General features: G+C 37.3%; 1 protein-coding gene and 1 non-coding gene across 9 annotated transcripts in view; both read right to left on the reverse strand.

Moving 5' to 3' along the window:
• Nucleotides 1-24,233, reverse strand: part of IL1RAP (interleukin 1 receptor accessory protein) — a 134,596-nt gene that overhangs the window by 15,245 nt on the left and 95,118 nt on the right. For all 8 annotated transcript variants that reach the window (XR_004299814.1, XR_004299815.1, XR_004299811.1 and 5 more), the window contains 6 exons: nt 18,442-18,607; nt 16,204-16,275; nt 13,862-13,988; nt 11,427-11,575; nt 1,832-1,975; nt 366-509 (listed from right to left, as the gene is read on the reverse strand). Coding sequence is in view for 2 of the 8 variants with exons in the window: in XM_032406915.1 (XP_032262806.1) it covers nt 366-509; nt 1,832-1,975; nt 11,427-11,575; nt 13,862-13,988; nt 16,204-16,275; nt 18,442-18,607 (802 nt within the window). In the remaining 6 variants the exon portion in view is untranslated. The remainder of the gene's footprint in view (nt 1-365; nt 510-1,831; nt 1,976-11,426; nt 11,576-13,861; nt 13,989-16,203; nt 16,276-18,441; nt 18,608-24,233) is intronic.
• On the reverse strand, nt 17,816-17,956 carry LOC116634225. The gene has a single exon (XR_004299912.1). It is a non-coding gene; the product is annotated as a U4 spliceosomal RNA (small nuclear RNA).

Here is a 24,233-nt window from a genome sequence, read left to right on the forward strand (position 1 = left end):
AAATCCTAGGGAAATTAATGCAGGTTAGCTTAAACCTTCTAAAAATCTAAATGTGTGTAAGCAGAACATTTAAAACTGAGGTATTTAATAGAGTCCTAATCCACTGCACATCCATACTTTTCTGACCTGGAGTTCTTAGGGCTTGCAAGGGAAACTATTTTAGTACCATAAATGGCACCTCAATAATCTACAACTTAGGAGATAATTTTATTCCTAAAGAAGTCTCTATTACATCAAACAATTGGACGTTCAGTATCCAAAGATGCCAACACAGAACTCTGCCATGACTCTCACACATGACCCCAAACTGAGGATTCCCTTTGCCATGCAGGGTGGCGTCACTTGTACTCATGTGAAATACCTACTTCCCCCAGGTAGACTGTCACGGTCAAAGATGCACAGCTTGTATCCAAATTCATTCTCCAAAACTCCACGGAGGGTCAGTAACACAAACTCTTCTTCCTCAGCATTCCTTGCATAAGATACATAAATATCATATTCCTTCCCATCTAGCAAAAGGAAGAGAGATCCAATACAAATTAGAAAAGTTTCACCATCATACTGCATTTTTTCTTAAATTGAACTTTTGCATATTCGACATTTTCACTTTTTTACATGTATGAATTATCTGACAGATTTCAGGGTGATTTCCCACTTGTGACAGGTCTCCAGGCAAAATGACTATTTTAAGGTGTAATTGCAAATTTTTTCCGATGTGTCTTCTACTCTCATATCGCTAAGTTTAGTTTTTATAGTGGAAAATAAATGAGGTTTGGCTCATTCAACTATGAATTAACACAATCAGGATGCAAATAGTCAGTCATAGGTGCTGGCCATTAATACCATACCGAAAATTTATGGTTCCCATCTTAGTTTGTCACTACTAATATATTAGAATTATGAATGGAGCAAAACTTTTAGAAAGTGTCTAAGTTATTTATACCTGAAAATAACTACAATTAAAAATATACTTAGATTCCATAAACCCATCTTTCCCAAAGGTGCCTAATTATAAACATCACCTCTCAGTAAAAAGACAGGTTCTTTGTCTCTTCCGCCACACTACGGAATGAAAATCTTTATGGGATGAGTCTAAGAATTAGGATGTTTAATTGCTCCTTTCTTGTCACCAGGCAAATTTGCACTAGGACAGTGCTTCTAAAACTTCAATGTGCACTTGAATCATTTGGGAATATTGTTAAAATGTAGATCCTGACTCAGAATAGGGGTTAGGCTTAAGATTTTCCTTTTAACAAGCTCCCGTGGATGCTGATGTTGCTGGTGCCTGGACCACCCTTCAGTACAAAGAGTGTAAGCCTACACAGTCCAGGTACGGCACACACAACTACACGTAGCTCTCGAACACTTGCAATGGAGCTGGGCGGAATGGAGATGTGCTTTCAGTTTAAAATATAACACATGCTAAATTATGAGATTTTGAAAACCAAAAAATAAGACTAAAATATCACCACTAGCTTTTAAATATGCATGATATGCTAAGATAATAATATTTCAAATACACTGGGTTAAATAAGATATATTATTAAAGTAATTTTCACTTTCTTTTTACTTTTCCTACTGTGGCCACTAGAAAATTTTATATTACATATGTGGCTTGCATTGTGTTTCTATTTGGACAGGCTAATCTAGACTAAACACATACTGAACCAAGAAAGCAAAATAATATACATTAGAAGGATTTTTAATAGTAAGGGCTGAAACCAAAGATAGTTTGATTAAATCTCCCAGTTATTCTAGCTTTTATCAAGCCAACATGTTTTCTGAAAATGACAATAGAAGAAGGTATTTACATCAAACTTTTATTACTCACCTAAAATGGTTTCATCTGTTCCAAAATGAGCCCGGTAAAATAAGACCATCTCCAGCCAGTAAACGTGGTAAACAACAATGAGAATCACTACCAGCAGGACTGTGGCTCCAAAACCACATGCTAATTCCACTGTGTATCTTGGAGCTATCAGTGGAGTGAACAACAAAGAAACAATTGATTTCTATGTGGTGATCACAGTGATCCCTCATCCTGCAAATAGCTGGGTAAACCAGGCAGCTGAGCCATGCACCTGACTTATATGTGTGAACAAGCAGAGATAACATGATAGGCTTTAAGCACTATGTTTTAATGCCAGACCATGTCATATTTATCTTTTTGTTTCCAGCACCTGATGTAGGTGTTTTAAACTACTAGGTGAGTTGAATAGACTTTGATATTATATAAATACATATTAATGGTATATAAATGGTATATTAGTTATATACACATTTTAGCATTAGAAAGGATTTAGAAGGTCATCTCATTCAACTCATGATCTGATACATGAATCTCCTCAAAAATATTTTTGAAAAGTGTAATTTCATCTTCTGTTTGTCCATCTCTTGGGATGGAATCCTTACTACTACCCAGACCAGACCGTGATACTGATAGAAATGTAATTGTTGGAGCATTTGGGTTGTGAAAATCTTAATGTGTTTCCATTAGTCTTAATTACATCCTCTCGTCAGTGCCATATGGAAAAAAAAATTAATTTCCTTTCCTATAAATTTGGAAAAAAGCCTCAAAAATCTTATTTTCACTGGGCAGAAACAGAGGGTATCCACCAAATGCTGAGTATGCTTGGGTTTGAAAGTATCTTCCCAGGCTTACAGTTCTAGGATACACATTCTGAAAGTTAACTTGCAATATCCAGTATGGACAGATTCCCATGTTATCTGCTTACTTTTATATGAGAGGCATTTTAGCAATTTCTTTGGAACTATCAGAAATAGAATGAGGTACTTCCTGACTTCCTAAAAACTAGAACTGTTTTAACTCAGCCTGTAAAGAAGGTCTGTCATGACCAAACCACCAACCACCCTACTGGCTCATTTACCAGCACCTTCCCCTCAGAAATGTCAGGAAGATTTTGCTTCATGTCTTTGCTCATGCTGGGACTTCTGGCGGAAAATAGTTATTTCTTTTTCTTTAGTTTTTAAGTCCATGCTCAAATGTCATTATTTTGTATAAGCTTTCCTAGATTAAAACTCCTCTTGCAACCTGACATCTGCCTGGCAGAAATTCTTACTCTTCTCATTGTTTACAATTCTATTATAGCATTTGTACTCTATTGTAATTCGTCTACAAGTCTGCTGCTCCCTCTCTCTCACTCCCCACTAAACTCTACATCTATAGTCTTCTAGGTAAGCCTATGTTTTCTTCAACCATCCTACCGCTAGAATACATAGGATCTCAATGAACGTTTCCAGATAGAACCATTCTGAAATATTTAAAAGAAATCTAGTACTATTATGCATCAACAACTTTATTTGGTTGCTTTATTAGCTTGTGATAATGAAGCCTAAGTGTTTGATGAAGGAATAGAATATTTGGATCTGAAGAAGGAGTGGCTGAAATTATCTAATAGTTGATTTGACAATTACTTATTAACATCTATTATTTGCCAGAAGCTGTTGGGGATACAATGGTAGATCAGACCAAAAGGGTTTCTGCCCTCTTAGGGTTAATATTCCAATGCAAGGAAATAAATAAGGAAATAAATAATAGGACAACTATTGCTAGGTAGTGATCGGTGTCATAAAGGAAATAAAGCAAGGTAATATGATGGGGGTGGGGGAACTGAGAGGCTGGGCTGGGGCAGAAGAGGTATATCAGGTCAGATAATGAGAAAAGGCTTTTTCGTCACCTGAACATTGTGTTAAGTGCTTGCCAAGGTGGGCACAGAGGAATTTTGTTCAAAGCTAGGATTGTAATCCAGGCTCTCTGACTCCAAAGTCCAGAGATCTTTGCAGAGTTCTGCCATGAAGTTTAATTATTGATCATATACTAGTGGAAAAATCCCTTTTGAAACAGGTATTTCTCCTAAGGTGAAAATGGTAAGCAGTATGGAGCTGAGCCTGAAGTTCTCTAATTAAAGGGCAGATCTTAGAGTTTCAAGTTCATTATCCTAAACTCGGGATGCTAATCCTATCTCAGAGATAGCCCGGAACTCCACAGTGCAGAATTATTACCAGGTATTCTCATGCTCATTCCATGAATAATGGTGTTTAAAATAAGAAAACTCCATCACTGAATGTCAAAAGCTATGTCAGTGCAATTGCTGAGAATTTACTAAGATCAATTTGGGTAGCTGGCATGAAAATTGCTGTGTTCTTGGTATTTCTGAGCACATGTTATGTTAACAGTACACTGGGGTAATTCCCACTGTCATCTTCATTATTTGCTCAGTTATTTTGGGTCCTTCTGGCTGGACATTTTGTAATAGGGAAGAAAAAAAAAGAGGTCAGCGGATGCACTTACCTGAAATGGATTTAAGAAAAAATATCAATAGATATCTTGCCTAATGATCAAGAGATCAATTACCCTCATAAATTTCCCTCTGCCACATTCATTTTACTACTGCCTATTTTATTTTTAGTGTGGATTTTTACTTTGGTTTTGGGTCATTTAATGACATGGGTCATGTTTACAGATTGTATTTTGTGGGGGCCATCTTGATGACATCAAGAGGTTCTAATACTATTTCACTAATTGAACTCTTAAGATAAGTAATCCACAAGCCTGAATTTCTAAATGGCTTGAATCACATGCAGAAAATGTTCTAAAAAGCTTTCCTATAAAGCTTTGCTGGCTTGCAGGGAAAGGATGACCCTCAGCCCACATTTTCTGTCTGCCCCAGCTGGAACCTCCATTGTTTTGGCATAAAGATTTTATTCTGATGCAATCCCAGACCAAAGGGTTTCCAATCAGGAAGGGGTGATGCAATTTGACCAAATTGCACTCCTAAACAACTTCACTCTTTGATCTCACTTATAATTGATTTAGGATATAGCTAATTTTAGCCACTTGCTCTGCTGTTATTCCCTGAATCAGAATCCCCTCCACTCCTTTTCCAGTTCGACAGTAATAACGGGCTCCAAGGTCCCCATTTCCAGCTAACCGCCCTGAGTTAAACCAATCCAGGACTTTAGCTCCAGTCTTTTTCCCTGTTTCAAGTTACTGGTCTACAATCTTGTTTCTTCTTGGGAACCTAACTTATTTTCTTCCTTTTCATTAGTTGGGGCCTTGCTATCCACAGGGGCTCTGAGCCCAACACCAGCTGCTTGACACTGGACTTCCAAGTATCTCCTGCCACAGAACCTGTGCCTGTTCTTCATTAAATTGCTGAGACTTCTTGATAATTTGGGGAATCATGTAGCGGCCACTTCTCTGAATGACAAACAATTAGAATGTTTTATTTAGATGACAGTAAACCAGAGAGCTGTCACTGAATTAACCCGCAGACCTGCTTTGTTTGACTATCATAGTGTTTTAAAATGTGTGCATTTTGCCCATCAGCTTCTGGCCTTAGAGAAGGAAAGGATACTGGAGTGGCTTTCTCACCATAGTATTTACAATGACAGTTTTCCTAAGGTGGGCCCACTGGTAGTCGGTCTGTGTGTGATCTGGGTGAGAAAGGACACCAAACAGTTGAGCCCCACCATCACACTGGCTTCTTGCCTAAAGGCACTTTCAGACCATGACAGAGAACAGGGAAAACCACAAGTATAGTCATCACGGTCAGCTAAGGACACAGGAATCACAGTTCAGAACTACTGAGTTGGGTTGAATTTACAGGCCTGGGTAAAGAGGGAAGAACACTGTGTGGAAGAAGCACTCTATAAGTCTGCAAGGGGTGACCTCAAGTCTTTGGAAAAATATAAAGCTCTGCATAGGTTGGATGATGCTTGACAAGATCAGGCAAAGAACAGGGGCTAGTGAAAGAAACTACCAGGGAAGGAACAGCTTCCAGGAGACTGGGAACTGAACAACTCTAGGTGCACATGCAGGGCTGGGGGACACTTGAGTTAAGACCAGAGTAAAGACACTTTGGGTAGCTCCCCGTGTTGTTAGGTAGAGACCCCAGATAGTCTAGATATGTCCAGTCTGGCCTTGGAGAAAAGGCTGTTTTTTAGATGTACTCTAGCAAAGGTAAGCAGAACACTTCAAAAAAGCAAGCTGTTAAGCACGTAAATTAACTCCCTATGAGAATAAAACAATACTCGCTTTCAAAAATCAGACACTCAATAATGCAACATACATAATGTCCAGCATATGTTTATTTTTTTTATTTTTTTTATTTTTTTAAAGATTTTATTTATTTATTTGAGAGAGAGAGAATGAGAGAGAGCACATGAGAGGGGGGAGGGTCAGAGGGAGAAGCAGATTCCCTGCCGAGCAGGGAGCCTGATGCGGGACTCGATCCAGGGACTCCAGATCATGACCTGAGCCAAAGGCAGTCGCCCAACCAACTGAGCCACCCAGGCGCCCCTGTCCAGCATATGTTTAAAAAAAAAAAACAAGACAAGAAAAAGAAAAAAAAAAAAAGACCCATAATCCGAAGAAAAATCAGCCAATAAAAACAGAATCAGAGGGGCACCTGGATGGCTCTATCAGCTAAGCGTCTGACTCTTGGCTTTGACTCAGGTCATGATCTCAGGGTCCTAAGATCAAGCCCCACCTCGGGCTCTGCACTCTGCTGGGAGTCAGCTTGAAATTCTCTCTCCCTCTTCCTTTGCCCCTCCCCCTGTTTGCATGCTCTCTCTCTCTCTCAAATAAATAAATAAATCTTTAAAAAACCCCATATCAGAATTGACAAAGATGATGGAATTAGCAGATAAGCACTTTAAAATGAGTATTATAAAATGAGTATTATAAATATTCCTGTTGAATTAAAAAAAAAGACAATGAAGATCATTAACAGCAAATAGGAAATATCAATAGGGATATTTTTATGGAGAAATGGAAATCCAAAAACTGAAAAATACAATTCTGAAATTAAAATTGCTGCAGATTAAACATCAATAAAGAAATGATTAGTGGGAACTAGAAACTACCCAAATTGAAACACAGGAACAAAGGAAGGATGAAATAAAAATGAGAATTTCAGTGGCCTGTGGAACAACCCTGAGTGATCTATATTAAATTTAATGGGACTACTAGAAGAAAAGGAAAGAATGAATGAATGAATGAGCAAAACATATCTGAAGAAATAATGGCTGAAGTTTTTTTCAAAGTAAATGAAAAATATAATAAACTCATGGAACCAAGAAGTTTAAAAAACCCTAAGTAAGATATAGTAAAATAAAACTACACCAAGAATTTGATAAATTTCAACAGACACTCATCATTTATACATATATATGTATATATATATACTCATAATTTATATATATATATATATATATATATACACACACACACACACACACACACGGGAATTATAATTCTCTCAGCAAACCAAAAATAAATTAATCCCTCACATAGATAAAAGTCAGCTACAAAAAAACCTACAATTAACATCATATTTAATATATAAAAACTGAATGCATATCCTCTAAGATAGGGAACAATGCAAGGATGGCTGCTTTGATTTCTACTGATCATGGTACTGGGATATCCAAGAGAGTGAAAGAGGCAGAAAAAATAAATCAAAGGTGTAATGTTTGGAAAGGAAGGAGGAAAAGTATGTTTATATATGGGTGACACAATCAAGTGTATAGAAAATGCTAAGGAACCTAACAAACAAAACAAGCAGAAACCCCATTTAAGCAGTGAATTTGGAAAAGTCAAAAGACCAAGATCAAAACATAAAACTCAACTAATTCATTTCTATTTTTGATCAATGAGCAATTGAAAAGTGGAATTTTAAAAATACCATTATAATAGCAACAGAAACAAAATACTTAGGGCTAAATTTAACATGTGCAAGACCTGTATACATAAACTAAAAAAAAAAAAAGCTCAGAAAAATCAATGAGAACTAAATAAATTGAGAGATATATCATGTTCATGGATTGGAAAATTCAATATCATTATGATTTCAATTCTCCCCAAATCAGTTTATAAATTTAATATGATCCCAATCTAATCCCAGCACACTCTTACGTAGAAATTTACAAGCCGATACTAAAACCTGTATGAAAGAATAATATGGTTTTCAGAATAGTCAGATTAATCTTTGAAGAGAAAAAAGGAGGAAGACAATAGTTTCTGACTTCATGACTTAGTTTAAAGCTATTAGTCAAGACAAAGTAGTATTTGACTAAAGAGAGATGAACAGATTGATAGAACAGAATAGGGAATGGAGACATAGACCCACACTCATAGAGTTAATTATTTTAGGCTAAGTTGTCAAAGCAATTCAGTAAAAAAGGGAGAGATTTTTCAATATGAGGCTAGAACTGATTTCTATATGTAAAACAAAATAAAACAAGACACTAAAACTTAATCCATACCTCACAGTATAAAAAAAATTTTGAAATGAATCATAGGCTAAAGTATAAAAGAAAAAGCTAAGATTTTCAAAAATCAAAGATTGCTAACACAGGATTTAGAAAGTACTAACCATAATAGAAGAAAGTGATAAAATGGACTTCATCAAATGTTTTAAAATTCTGCTCATCAAAAGTAAAATGAATGCACAATAGTGAAAATATTCACAAAGTCATATATCTGATATATATATAGCATTAACAAACAACCCAAGAACAAAATGGGCTAAAGATTTTAATGGCTACTTCACAAAGGAAGAACTATTAATTCATGGTCAGTAAGTCCATAAAAAAGTACTCAACATCACTAGTATCTGAAAATGCAAATTAAAAAAAAATATAGTGTGATACTAGTACCCACTCACTAGGATGGCTAAAATTGAAAAATCTGACAACTCCAAAAGTTGGTAAGGATGTAGAGCACCTGGAATTTATATACATTGCTAATGGAAGTATAAAATGGTACAACCTCTTCGAAAATAGGTTTGGCAGTTTCTCATAAAGTTCAACACACCTTGCATTAGTCCCCACCTCTCTCCTATTATAAAACAACTCCATGTTTAACACATTTACATCAGCTGCCTCTCCTTTGATACTTTGCTTTAACTGACTACATGAAATTGCACTGTCCAAAGACCTATCCCAGTGAATCCTTTTTATTTTGAGCCCTTCCTGTCATCTTTTTGATGAAAGACATAGAATGCTTTCTCAATGAATCCAGAGAAGGACTCACTATATATGACGTATGAATGTGAACACAGATATCCCCTCTGAATCCCAGCATTACCTGGCCCAGAATAGAAGCCACGTTATAAACCCTCAACACCTCTGGTACCACAAGATGTACACAGCCCAGGCTGGATTCTATGTAATACTAATGTAATTTCAGCACAGATCATCCAGTTAGTGGATGCACCTGTCATTTCACGTTCCTGATGCCATTCATACTCAACCATTCAGAGCATGGCCTTGTGTGAAAGGGAGCTACTCACGTAGCTCTGGCAGGCAAACTTCTGCATCACTCCTAGACTAAACATGATTTTAATTGATTGTTCAATCCTACCTGACAATAAGTAATTAATTTATGTCATCCTCCATAATTGTTTCCCAAAACACATGCTTCAAAAAACGAGTCCCACAAAATGCTCCATACTTCTGGAATCAAATATATTTGAAAACAAAAAACAAAAAAAACCCCTGCCCCCTATGTTCCAATTCCCCTCAGGTATTCACACCAAGTGTTAATAATGTAAAGACTCTAAGGGGCCCTTGACTAAAATAACTTGATTGATTTTGTTTAACCTAGCCCTTTTTTTTTTTTTAAAGATTTTATTTATTTATTTGAGAGAGAGAGAATGAGAAACAGAGAGCACGAGAGGGAAGAGGGTCAGAGGGAGAAGCAGACCCCCCGCCAAGCAGGGAGCCCGATGCGGGACTCGATCCCAGGACTCCAGGATCATGACCTGAGCCGAAGGCAGTCGCTTAACCAACTGAGCCACCCAGGCGCCCTAACCTAGCCTTTAATGATACTTTATTTACTGTAAAAGTCTTTGTCAAATAACACCTGTGAAAATTTTGTGGAAGTAATAAGTAGACTTAATATTTGTTGAGCACTTAATATATATCTATATAGGCCAGTAATTGTGCTGAGTACCTTAAAACAACCTTATGAGACAGTGGTATCATTTGCCTACTTATATAAAGAAATTGAAGCTCTGAGAGGTTAAGTGATTTTTTCAAGATCACAGAGTTAGGATGCACAGAAACCGGGATTCCAATACAGGCCATCTGAGTCTAGAGTACATATAATGAACGGCAGTACTATAAAGAGTCCTAGTAGTATTCTTAGGAACTAACTTTGGGAAACTGTCTTATATTATTTGGATGAGTCTCGTTGCTTTACACTGGCTTCTGAGGGGCAGAAGCAATGAACTATCCAGAACCAATCCCCTAAGACTTCTTAAGTGGCATATAGACTTGAGGATTTTGCTTTTTACTTTCTAAATTATAATGAAATGTTACAGTGAAGGCTGTTTTTGCATCAGCTTTAAAAAAAAAAAAAAAAAAAAAGGTTTGAATCCCACTGCAAAATGTAATAGCTATGAATTAATTTCTTTTTCTTTTTTCTTTTTTTACTTTTGGTATAAATATTATAGGCTCTATCTGACAGAAGGATCCATGTTGATTCTGAATGACGTGACTGCATGTGTGATAAATCATCATTATCTTTCTCTAGGTCATTGAAACACATTCTTGAAGGGATTAATTGCCTGGGGTTCTGTGTTAGGTGAGAGACCCAAAGATAATTTTAGACATTGTCTGTTTCAGTAGCAACAGCTCACACAAGAGAGCTTTATCACTTTTATTTATTGTAGAAAAAATTAGTAATATCAACATAGAAATCCTTAAGTCATAGTTTAAATAATTTTCATTTTAGCAATTGTGGCTAGTGGTATGTTCTAAATCTGTTTGAATACTGACACATAGTATTTATAATGATCATTTTAAAATTATATTTTTGAGAAGAAATATTTTATATTTTACTTAACTACTTGAATATAATTAGATGGTTGCTATTTATAATGTTTCATTATTATAGATAATGCTTCTAAGAATAGCAATGGGTACATAATTCTCTTTCTGTTATTTGTTCAGGAAAAATTCCAAAAGTATTAAGTCATATGGTATGGTCATTTTTATGACCCTTGAACTCTGCCATCAATGATTTCTAAAAAGGTCTTTACAAGCCAACAATTCTATGTGACTCTAGCACTATAGAGTCTCTATGTCTTTGGTAGCTTTAAATATTTTCCTTATTTTTCATTTTTCATGACTGTACTGATATAAAATTATGCCTCATTTTCATAATCAAATGGATTTTTGGCCACATATGTGCACTAAGTTACTAAAAGTATGAGAAACAACATTTCAAGTGTCTTCACGTAGATGGAAACTTTCCCTCAAGATTTTTTCAATTCACCTTTGATTCATTACTATGTGCCAGAGGTGCTAGGTGCTGGAGCACTGTCTTCTCATTTTCCTTATTCACCACATTGTTACATTTGGAGTTCACAGATGCATCTGCTGAGTGCATCCATTACCTTTCTGTTTCACCTTGGCTGCTTTGTCAACCTCCCCTTTGGCATTTCTAGCATGACAGACATAGTTGCGCTTGAGATCCTCAGCAGTAACTTTTTTGATGTTCAAAACCTGAGTTCTTGTTTCATCTTCAGTTGCAGTCAAACTTACACTAGAAATAGGGGGAAGAAAATCAAAGCGTGAATGAGACCGCAGGGCCATGTGCTATGTGTGAATCAGATAAGGAGACAACCACAGGGCCCCGAGGTGAGGGCGGCCACAATGTCCATAAGCTGTGTTGCCTGAGATCCAATGGTTACAAAGGGAGGGTAGCTTCTAGATTCCAGTGCCATTCTTTACCTTCTATACCACACACAATCCCAGTATCCAGATCAAATCCCATTGCTGGCAACGTACGGCAGATCCCTCTTCAGAGCAAAATGTCTCCTTCCCTCAAACTTCTGGTATCAGTGTAGAGAGAAGCTTCTGAGGCCAGATCCATCTGGGTTTTGATCCAAGCTTTGCCATTTACTGGCTAGATACTTTGGGCACAGTAACTAATCTTTCCAAGTCTTGAGTTCCTCCTTTGAAAGAGAGGTAAGTAGCAATGCCTACACAGTGCATTACATGTATTGACTTACCCAAGAACTCTGAGGATTGAGTATGTCAATGTGTAAGTATTAGAACAATTCTTAATAAATATTCATATAGGCAATTTTTATCATCCTCAGCAATAGTTCATGCTCATATAGCTAGGGGATTCCCAAAGCTTGGATTTTGAACACAGGTAGAATATTTCAGTAAAAAGGCTGAAACTCCATGGGTTAAATCCTAACATAAAAAGAAGAGACTTCTCAAAGCAAGTAAGCTTTATGAAAATAAATACATCGTAATCTCAGCATGTCAGTGATCAAGTGCTTTGGGTCTAAGACCAAGATTTAAAATCCCTTGGAACTACTTGCTCCAAAGAGAAAACAAAATCTCTCTCCTATAGGCGACATCCAGGTTCTCCTTCCAATGAGGCTGACCGTCAGTCATGAGAACTTGGTCAAGGGTTGTGACGGGTTTAGCCTAAACTGAGCTGCACTGCTCCACTCTGGACACTGAGTTGTGTTGCCGTAGCAGTGAGGACAGACAGCATGATCTTCATTATCATTCATTCGTTATTATTATGAGGATAGGAACCACAATGTTCAGAATTCCTTAAAGTGATTAATAAGTCTCCCTTTGTGCCTCCAGCCACATCTTTAATCAATTCCTTCTGCAAAAACGGCTCCAATTTCAGGAGACTCCTTCTGTACCTTTAAATATGTGCTGCTTCTCTAAATTCCAGCCACTGCACATGATGTTCCTTTTACCAGGAACATTTTTTCTATTTCTTTACCTAGTTTATTTCTACTCATCCTTCAAATCTTTATTTAGGTACTGTACCATCTGAGAAGCACTGCCTAATCCCCTAAAACTGACTGGAATCCTCAACTAAACCTTCTGATAATATCCAATATTCTTGTCACTGCATTTATCACAATATATTGAAATTTCTGCTCTATCACTCCTACTCTGATAAAATCTACTCAGTTAGGGACGAAGTATCTTGCATAGCACTTGATGTAAAGCAGAAATTTTATAACTTCTGTGCAAAGTGTGAGTTTACTATTAGGAACGACACATCTTTAAGTTCAAGTAGCCAAAGACGTATTTGCATATCATGTTAAGGCTCACGGCCTTAGGACTACTTTGTCATTTAGTTGTTCAGCTGCTAATTTTTATTTATTGTCGCTGTGAACCAACTGTTGTCTTGCAGTTGTGTACTTCACTTACGGAAGGATCTTTTGTCTTCAAAGACCCATATTTTCCTCCTTGTCAACCCAATCCCCTTCAAAAATTTATATTTATTTAGAAATAAAATGACCCAGATTGTTATTTTAAGAGTGGGCTATATTGCCACCTCATCCACTTTAAAAATAAAATTTAAAGAATGTGAATGTATTTAGCCGATATTTAAAAAAATAATTATCAATTATAAATGTAACATGCATGCTATGTGAGTTAAGAATGAGGAGGAAGATAGGAAATATGTGTTTACTGCAAGACAAGAAACTAATACAATGTATCTGAGGCATAAATACAGACTTGAGAAAGAAAAGAACAGGGCCACACTGACCAGCTTTCATGTATTCAGAGCCCTGTATTGTGGCCCTTCATTCATGTGGGCTATGCACCCCATCTACTTTCAAGTGGGAATCATGAATGTGTGATTATTAGAAGATATCTGGGTCTTGAATTGAAAGTCTAGTAATCCTGCTTTGGGATGCAGCCACTAAAGATTTGAAAATCTTCCAGATTTTTGGTAATGATGGGCCAACGTCAGAGTTTTTACTTTCAATGATTAGTATAAGCCAGAGGCTATTCAGTTGAGGGACAAACGTCAATCACCCCTTGGCTGAGCCAATGGTACCTTTCATTAACAGTTACATCGATATTGGTGTCGTCTGGCTTTTTTCCGTCAATGGTCCACCAAACCTCATTGCGAGCATCCTTCAGGAAAGTGAAATAGACTCTACAGGGGATGAGTAGCTCCTCTCCTAAAAAAAACAAGTTAACCCATCAGTTTGTAACCTTCAACGGCTACACTGGTTTCACTCTGTGACTAATCAGAAGCTATAAAAATGTACTTAAATACTTCTGAGTAATTTTCAAGTGTCCTACCATAGTAACGTACCATACTTCATTGCAAAATAAACAAACCAAGAAAAGAAGTACGGCAGTTTTATACAAAATTTCCAGAATGACCGTCTTTTTATACAATCCATAAATCCTGTACCATGGCAGTATTTGTTTAAAGAGGCTCTGAGAAGAACCTTTTTAGCCCTAAACTTCCATGGACTACTCTTATCCTTTGTTACTGCCCTCACGAACAGTGACTAAGGAGAGAGTCTCCAGACCTTTGATGCTTGGTGCAGAAAAGATGGGGCAGTGCCAACACTGAGAGGCAGGCCAGATCTTGAAATGCTCAGGTTATCGGGGTGCAGTCAGTAAGTTTAAAGACAATTTACATATATACATATATATATATAATGCAAATATTTATATGTTTATAAACACTACTATTTATGAATAACAAATCTATGTTTTCTTCCTGAGATGGAACATGAGGTCAGGGGGATCTCCAGGCAGAAAATGATAATAACAGGAAGGGCAGCTGGACCCTCACTAAGAACTTTATATAATTCACTGTGCTAAATATTTAATTTTAACAAAATACTATGGGGTATTTTTTTAAATTCATGTTTTATAGATGTGAGAACTAATGCTTAATGATGCTAAATGCCATGCTAGATGACATGGTTTTTTTTTGTGTTTTTTTTTTTTTTTTTAAAGATTTTATTTATTTATTTGACAGACAGAGACACAGCGAGAGAGGGAACACAATCAGGGGCAGGAGGAGAGGGAGAAGCAGGCTTCCCGCTGAGCAGGGAGCCTGATGCGGGGCTCGATCCCAGGACCCTTGGGATCATGACCTGAGCCGAAGGCAGACGCTTAATGACTGAGCCACCCAGGTGCCCCTCTTAGATGAAATTGTTAATAAGTGGCAAACCAGAATTTGACCCAGACTGACTTTCATTCCAGTTTGCCCAGGACAACTCTGTTCTACGCTTGCTTTCTTAGTTATTGATATCAACTGCTTTCACTCTCAAAAGGTGTGCAGGTTGAGATGACAAATTATATTGTCATCCAAATTTGAAAGCAAGTTTGTCTCACTGGTGGTCCTACCTCATCCCCTCTTCTCATGCATGATTCTTATGTTGTCCCTTTCAGTTTCTATATTAATATGCAGGAAGGTAACATGAACATAGATTCTATAACCATATGATAGGTAGATGAAACACACTAGGTCATTAGTAAGGGTTTACCCCAATAGCAGGAATAATGTTCATATTACTATACAAAGCCACTATGAATTCTAGGAAATTTGGTCCATTTGGGGTTGGCAGACCCCTTTGTGTGTTCTTTGTTTTTTTTTACAGGCAGCTCGCTATTTGAAACCTTACCTTAGTTTCAGGAGGGCATCATTGTGCTCAACCTACATTTGATCACGACCTCTGTTATCTTTAGTACATTATAAAAATATGTTCTTTTACACCTTTCATTGGGTTTGGAGTGAGTTTATTGTAAAGGATACAATATAGAAAATTGTTAAGATTTTCTATGGTTTTCAGTTTAACTGTGGGAGGCTTTGAGCCAGAAGAATAACACACAATGCCTTATTCGGTCAGTTGCAAATGATTTTTGTCCAGAATGGAAAATTATGAAAACTAAAAAAACCTTTTTAAAAGGAGACCCAGACAGCCATAGGAAACATCCCACAGAGTTCTGATTAGGGTGTACTAGTTCTACCAGTTGTTAACCCATTAAATTCACGGTCTCACCTCCGAGCTCCAACCCCTGACCCTCCACAGTGGAGCAGAAGCTTAAAGGATGTCTTGTGCTCATATCACAGTCTTGGCAAACCCAAGCTGTGTGCAAGCTAACGTGTACATCAGACAGAAATCACTAATCAGGAGAGGGGAGCCACTGCAGGGGAGGAAGGGAGCAGCTGTGGAGAGAGAAGCTGAGAATCCGAGATGCCTGAGAGATCTACAACAGAGGAGGAGCTAATCTCCAGAGCTGCCTTGATTTCAGTTTCAATTCCTGTGTTTCCTTACAAAAGCCCTCTATTTGCATGCATTAACTTAAATGACTTTTATTCCTTGTCACTAAGAGAATCTAACTGAAATTAAGAGGCACAGCTATAATTACCCGGTTCTTTCTCGTAGACCACAAGATCACTGGGTGAATAGATCTGAGGAGGCAATGCGTCTTTTGGAGAGCCTGTTTTAGAGAGGAAGAAACAAAAGAGAGATGATGTTAAATCATGTAGCCCTCATCTCTCATAACCCATTTCCAAGAGCTGCTCTTCTGTGAAGTTTTGCCCAACTTCCTGGCATGGTTTGTCAATTCTTCCTGTGAGGGCCCACAGCTCAATGTAGAGTCATTTACAACACTTCATTCATTTCAAACAAGCAGAGAGACAAACGTAACATACTAAGTAGCCTCCATGTTTCAGGATAGGAGATTTAACCAGTGTTTTTGCTTCCCAACGCTTACATGAAATATCCTTCTCATACTATAAAATAAATTGCTTTCATGTCTTCCTCAATTGTTTCTTTTCTACATATTTCTCCAGAACATGCCCAGGGTGTCTAGTATGGGACCTGGTTAAAGAAGTAAATATTAAATGAATACTAAGTAAATGGAAAATTTAAAACCACAGTTGTGAGGCCAGCACATCAGTCTACCCAATGCATGTGACAAATGACTGCTCATTCATAGGACTGCTGCTCTTTATAGTATTCTATATTTCTAAATTGAAATAAAAATACCCTGAAGGGGTTTTATAGTGTAGTGCTTAAGAGTAGAAGCTTCAAAGATTTAACAACCAGGGCTCTTATCCTTACTTGGTCAAATACTAACCATATGACTCTAGTTTTTTGCTTAATCTTTGAGAAGCTAATTTTCCTCACCTCTAAAATGAGGATAATTAAATTCACGGCACAGGTTCATTAGAAGGATTAAATTAAGTCATGCATATTAAATTAAGTAATGCATATTAAAGCATCCTATTGGTATATAGTAAGTGCTCAGTACTTCACAGCTTTAAAAACAAACTTGTGTTGCTTGAAAGTTGGGTAAGAACCCTACCCCACATCAGTATCTATCAACTTCTTTATCTATAAATCAAGGTGAACAAGCATGCCTGTTCTCAACTTCCCAAAAAGGGATACATTTAACTATCTGTATCAGAAACAACTGCCAAGATGGATTTAAGGTTAGATTATTCATTTGGCTTTTAAAGCCCATTCCTGTTAAGTTCTAAATTTAGTCTGATTTTTCTTCTGAATGACTTCCCAGACCAGCATTATTCCAAAAGTAGGCAGAGGAAGAGGAGAGGGGATTACAAAATTTTTCAATTTGAATTTTATTTGCACTATTATGTTAGAGCCCTTAAAAATTACACTGAACCTGGTGTCAGGCTAGTAGAGAAAGCTCTGCACCAAGAATCAGAAACCTGAGATTTGGAATCACTTCTTACACTAACTCACAGAGCATCTCTAAACAGGTTACTTTGTGCTATTGGGTCTTGACGTTTCCATTTATGAAAAGATGGGGTGTGAAAAATTTTCACTCTGATATGCTCTCCTTTTTAGTATCATGGGCACAGTGGTATTTAGGGCTCTCCCCTAAATGGTGACATTGGTTCTCTCAATTTCTGGGTTTGATAGGAGTCTTTTGACTCTGCCTGGACATTGTTCTTTCCACTTTCTGAATTTCTCACCCCCCCCCCCATTCTCTCAACCAGTGCAAAGCAAAGGTTGAACACCACAGGCAAATAGCTTCAGCTACCCCTGTTCCAGTCCACAGGAAGACAGAGCTGACTGAGAAAGTTTTCAATTAGCAATAATCGCACCTCGGATAAACCTCATTGGCTACGATACTGCCACTGCGCAAAGCTAAGACAGAGCTGATTGAATTCAAATACAACATTTTTGTGATAATAATTTTAACTACTTAATTCATTGAGTTTCTGCTGTTTGCCTGGAACTGGGCTAGCATAATATGTATATTATTTCTAATGTTCTCAGCTATACTGAATGTTAGGTACTCTTAGTTCCAGAGTACAGCTAAGGAGACCCAGACCCTGATCAAAGTCATATTGCTAATAAATGGCAAGGGTACAAGGTGAACACAGATTCCTCTGGCACTCTTTTCACTCCCCAGACTGCCTTCATTCATTCACATATTAATTCATTCAGTAGACCAATAGTTATTGAACCCCTCCTCTGTACGTGGAATTGCTGAGGCTCTAGGGCCAGTGCAGTGAACAGAAAAGATAAACCTCTTTTCTCATAGAATGGACACGCTTGTTTGTAATAAACTATGAAGAGCCAAACCAGAGTTACTGCATTGTTGTTGTGTGCACTTAAAAATCATGCTTACCTACCACCTTTACACTCAGAGTCCTAGTGAGATGGAAGGTACGCCCATTTTCTGGATATGTAACAACACATGTATAATCTCCATTGTTTGAAACCAAGGCTATGAGAAAACTCAAGGTCAGGCCGTCAGGTATCACATTATTAAAATCCTCTATTTTCTGACAGCCCTAGAAGTAAAAGAAAAGACGTTCAGTATGTAGATACATGCACAGAAAATATACAAATGCATATACACACACACATCTAATTTTGCACAGAACATATAAATATCTATGCGGGCTGTACTTTTCACAAACTATTTTGGTCAAGTATTTGATGATGTTTCTGCAGAGAATGAATGCAAGTTTCATTATACTTTCTGCAAAAGGAAAATAGGACTTCTGAACTGAGACATGGATTCAAAATCACAAGTTTCCTGTCTCAGGATTCCGTATTTGAATTTTGGAAATCCCGTGTTAATAGTTAAACAAGGTTAAAGTTTTGAAAAACAACTAAGGCAACTTAAGGAAATTCACATGCTGCTATTTAAGAAACGCTTATTTTTCATTTTTCCACATTTATTCAGTGATTATATTAATTCGGGAAGCCAGCCACTCTGGCCATTGAGGTCTCACATTAGGTGTCCGGTTTCAGCATTGTTTTTTTTTTTTTCTCTTTTTTTTAAGATTTTATTTATTTATTTGAGAGAGAGAGAGAGAAAGAGAGAGCACAGACAGGTGGAGGGGCAGGGGCAGAAGTAGCCTCCCCGCTGAGCAGGGAGCCGGACGTGGGGCTCAATCCCAGGACCCTAGGATCATGACCAGAGCCAAAGGCAGATGCTTAACCGACTAAGCCACCTAGGGCCCCCTCGTTTCAGCATTCTTGATGGCTCTGTTGAATCACTCTATCCGTCACTGCCAAACTTTTTTGGATTTTCCTTCTACTTACCCCATTTTTTTTTTTTTTTTACAATCAAATATTACAGACTTCAGAATCTAAAACTAAAAGATATTTTATGAGTCTTACCAGGAATTACATTTATTTCTACACCAAATTATATTTTTATATACTTCTGCTGATTTGTAAACTTTTGAGATTGAAATACCTCATTCAACATAACTGGAATCCTGTTCTGGCTCTCTGAGCCCCACTAATGGGCTTATATTATTATTTTATTTTTTTCTCTCAAAGAAAAAAATACATCAACTGTGACAAAATTATATGTGGAACATTTACTTTTAGAAAAAACTTTTGTTTTTCTTTAAAAAAATCAATAATTAATCTGTGACAAAAACGGACTGGGTTATGTCCAGGGTCCTTTAGATCTTGAAAATTTGAGGAGGTTATTATTGGCTTGTACTTTAGATTTACTGTATTTACATATTTAACTTGGATTCTTGAATACGTAAGGTTTTCTTACTTCAATTCCTGGAGTATGTGTTTTGAAATATGACAGTTACACTGAGTGGCATATTTTGCAATTCTTTGTCATAGGAAGTATGTCTTTTAAGAATATCACTACACTTGATGCATGGAGATGATCATCAAGAGGAAGCTGTTATATGCTCAGTTATTTTCTGAATGCAATTTATCCTGTTTTGATAAGCAGTGTTTCTAGACACTTGTCACATCAGCAAAATATTTCAATCCTCTTAGGTTATCACAAAGTATAAGGCCACAGAGACCTGTATTCTATAATGAATTTACGTCAGATTTAGTTTAAATTGAGTTTAGACTATCTATAGAACTCTATTTGATTTTTTGTGGCACCTTTCTTTTAAACAGTTCAAAGCTATTTTCTTCTCTCATTTGTTAGCTTAGCTGTTCTTAAATTCCCACGAAGTAGACAGATCACACTAAATATGCTTTAGTTTTACAGGTGGAAAAAAATAATGAGACAGACAAAGAGGGCAGTTTTCCAGACAGATGAACAAAGGTTTTTCACTAGCTTCTTAACTAAGAATGAACAGCTCTCCTTGGGAGTTGGTTGGGCTGGAAAAATTGCACAGCCACATGTATTTACATGTACTCCATTATCCCCTCTAACCCTTATTCCTAAGTCCGCAAGTCTGGCATGCCCATTTTATAGACAAGGATATAAAGGCCTAGAAAGGTTAAGTGATTGCCAGTGTCATAGAGCTAGGTAGTGTTGGAGCTAAAATTTAAATCTACATCTACCTGTTTTGAGGCCTTTGCTTTTAATTCCACCTGACACTGTCTCCCTACCCCATCCTGTGGTCCTGCACATATGCCAGATGCCGGCCGGTCCCAGTGTTAATAATGTGCTATAGCTCTATCGCTTATATGAGGCGGGGTCCCACAATTCATGATAAACTGGAAAAGCATACTGTTCAGGATAAGAAGTTAACAATTAGTACTGCACTTGTCAATAGCACTTCTTAAGAATGTACTAAAATAAACTTATTTTTTTGACTTATCAAGTATCATTTCTGTAAAAACTATTTAAACACATTTGTTTTAGGATTCACAATAAGTGCTACAAATATGAAGAAACACTTCTAACTCAAAGCCTTTTCATTCATTCACTCATTAGTTCATTCACCCTTGAGTATTAATCATAAACCACGTGCCAGCCACTGTTTGAGGTTCTGAGAATACAGCACTGACTAAAACGAAGGGTCAACTCTTACGGACTTATCATGAACAGAGAAATAGAATCAGACACATCTAAACAGCAAGGAAAACGGTACAAAATAGGTGTGTGTTGATCTCTTGCTAGCTCTCTCTTTTTCTTCATCTTAACCAAACCCATGAGCATGAACTTGAAATTTGGGCTGGATATGCTTTAGGGTATTCAGTGGGCCCAGGAGTCAATGGTGTAAGTATGCTTTCTTGAGAGATCTTTTCTTCTTTCCATAAAGGACAAAATGTAGGCCAGGGACAAGTTTTTCTTGGAGCCGTTTTGTCTAGAAAAATATTTCAAATTAAGGAATATTCCACAAAAATCAACGGGAAAGTTTCGGGTCTAATCTACTATTCAGAAAAAACTGACCATTCAAAAAATTTAAATTAACTGGTTTTAACCAAAAGAAGTAACAAGAAAAGAAATAAAAAGCCATTTCAAAGTTATTAGACCTATAGCACGTTGGAAAAGGATATGAAAGAAATATTTTACAGTCTAAGTGTGCACGTGCATGATAGGGGTAGCTTTGGGGCATTGGTGAACTATAAATAACCATTAACTTTAGCCTATCATGTGTGATGAACTCTAATTCTTATAAGCAGTTGCATCTGAAGACCCTTTGGCACATGCACCTGAGACACGCAGTATGTTTTTAAGCACAATAAAGTATTCCTAAAAATAAATACTGCAGATTTCAAAATCATTTCTTTGGAATCAGAAAAAAAAAAAAGGTACAAACAAAAATCTAGATATCCAAAGAACAAAAAAAAAAATGTGTCTAAATATGAGAAATGGTTAATGGTAAGTTGATTTTCACTATGAACACTTGTCTGACTAGAAAACGAGTCATCCACTTAGTTGACCAATCAGTTCCTCATTTTGAATTCAAAAGAGAGAAGTTCAACAGAACAACGTTTCTAATATGTAGCGGTAGCCATGGCAACCTACCGCAATATATAGGTAAAGAACAGCGCAAGAAATGACTTTGATATCTTTGAGAGGAAATAAATCATGTGCTGAAGTGTGGGGTGTGAGTGGGGCGATGTCGTGACTAAAAAAGGACAGGTGTTTCCATTCAATAAACGTACAATGTTTAAAGAACTGTATGAGGGCACAAGAATGGAAATGGTATAGTTCCTGACCTAGAGGTATGCAGTCTAGTGGAGAATTCCAACAAATCCTATGAGAAGCATGTTGGGGTGGGGGAGTGGGGGAAAAGATTAAACAGAAAACATTTAGAAAAACTTCCTGGAGAAGGAAGATGTGGGCCCGATTGTTAAAGGGCAAGTAGAATATTACCAGTGATGTGGGAGGGGAGACATGGGAGAGTGACACTCTAGGCACGGGGAAAAATGTGAAAAAAAAAGATCCCCTACACAGGGTGCCTGGGTGGCTCAGTTGCTTAAGCATCTGCCTTCAGCTTAGGTCATGAACCCAGGGGCCTGGGATCGAGTCCCTCATCAGGCTCCTTGCTCAGTGGGGAGCTGCTTCTCCCTCTGCCTGCAGCTCCCTCTGCTTGTGCACTCTCTCTGATAAGTAAGTAAGTAAGTAAGTAAATAAATAAATAAATAAATAAATAAATAAATAAAAATTAAAAAAATTCCCTATGCTCTTATAGTATTTTGCCCTCTGTGTTAGTCCTTAACCAACTTTATTATGGTGATCTCTTTTCATGCTTATTTCTTCCTCTAGAAAACTTACTCCCAGGGGCAAGTGGGGGGTAGATGAGTACTGTTATCTGCATGGGCAGCAACTTGCCCAATACTTGGCACATGGAAATGCTCAGTACATTTGTGTTGTAGATCAGAAATATGAATGCGAGAAGGAAAGACACAAGACGTGGAGTTGAAAGTTCAAGCGGCATGCACATGATAACAAGAAGATGAATACAAGGATTGTAATACCTGGGATGGGGGAGTTGTAGGATGGGTAGGGAAACTGAGTGAGGATACAAAGAGTTTGAGATATAACATTAGAATAGTTATGAATATCTATTGACATTTTTGCATCTAAGATTAAGTTGCTATGAAATGCATCATACTTGTTCACAAAGTCTCGTAAGAGTTCTATCCAGCAGTCACTTCCAATGAACTTCAGAACTACGTCATCCAGTGTTTATGCAACAAATACTTACAAAATCCCTCCCATGTGACAGGAACTGTGTTAGGAGCTGGGCATACAACAGACAGTAAAAACAGAAATGGCCCTTATTCTCATGGAATTTTCCAGTCCAGTCCAATTCATTCAATTATTGAATCAATGCCTAAATACAAAGTATATTGGCTCTGTTTTGTGCTGTGTGCTTGTTATTCAAGAGTTAGAAAGAGAGAGGTCACTACCCAGTACAGAAGAGAGAAATGCAATCATTACAGTAACAAAGATGAAGTATAATGTAAGTGCTATCAAAATACAGAGTGGGTGGGGCACCTGAGTGGCTCAGTCGATAATGTCTGCCTTCGGCTCAGGTCATGATCCTAGGGTCCTGGGATCTAGCCCGGCATGAGGCTCCCTGCTCAGCAGGAAGACTTCTTCTCCCTCTCCCGCTCCCTCTGCTTGTGTTCCCTCTCTCGCTGTCTCTTTCTGTCAAATAAATAAATAAAATCTTAAAAAAAAAACACAGAGTGGGTGATTCATTCAGGCTAAGTCAGCCTCAAGGCTTTACAGACACTTGAATGGGGTTTAAATTTAAAGAATGTACCTTAACTCTTCAGAAGCCCTGAAACTAACTATATATAAAATGCTGTGTGAATACACTCATATATAGAATTCAGTGTGTATGGCTTGGAAAGAAAATATGATACATACTTTCCTTATACCAAAGGTTTAAAATCACTACATAGGGACTATAGAGAAAGGAAAGAGATAACCAAACTAAGATGTCAGATCAGACTGAAACAAGCACCTTAAAATAAAGTCTATTACATAGACCTTGGACTAACTTAACAATACGTGCCATGCCAACAAGAAGGTCACGCCTGGCATTCTTTCAGAAATGTTTTTCTGATGGCACTCTGTCAGAAAAAGCAAAGGTTTTCAATTTCCTGAGAGAATTAAAAACAATATCTGGCCAATTCTGATTAACTTCACACTGAAAATTAGAGGTGGAGGTAATATTCCAATTTTAATGATCACACTGAGTACAAGGAAAACCAGCTTTTTTGCAAACTGAG

This window comes from Phoca vitulina, unplaced genomic scaffold (assembly GCF_004348235.1).
Source record: "Phoca vitulina isolate PV1807 unplaced genomic scaffold, GSC_HSeal_1.0 scaffold8, whole genome shotgun sequence".
In the NCBI taxonomy this organism is placed as follows: domain Eukaryota; kingdom Metazoa; phylum Chordata; class Mammalia; order Carnivora; family Phocidae; genus Phoca; species Phoca vitulina.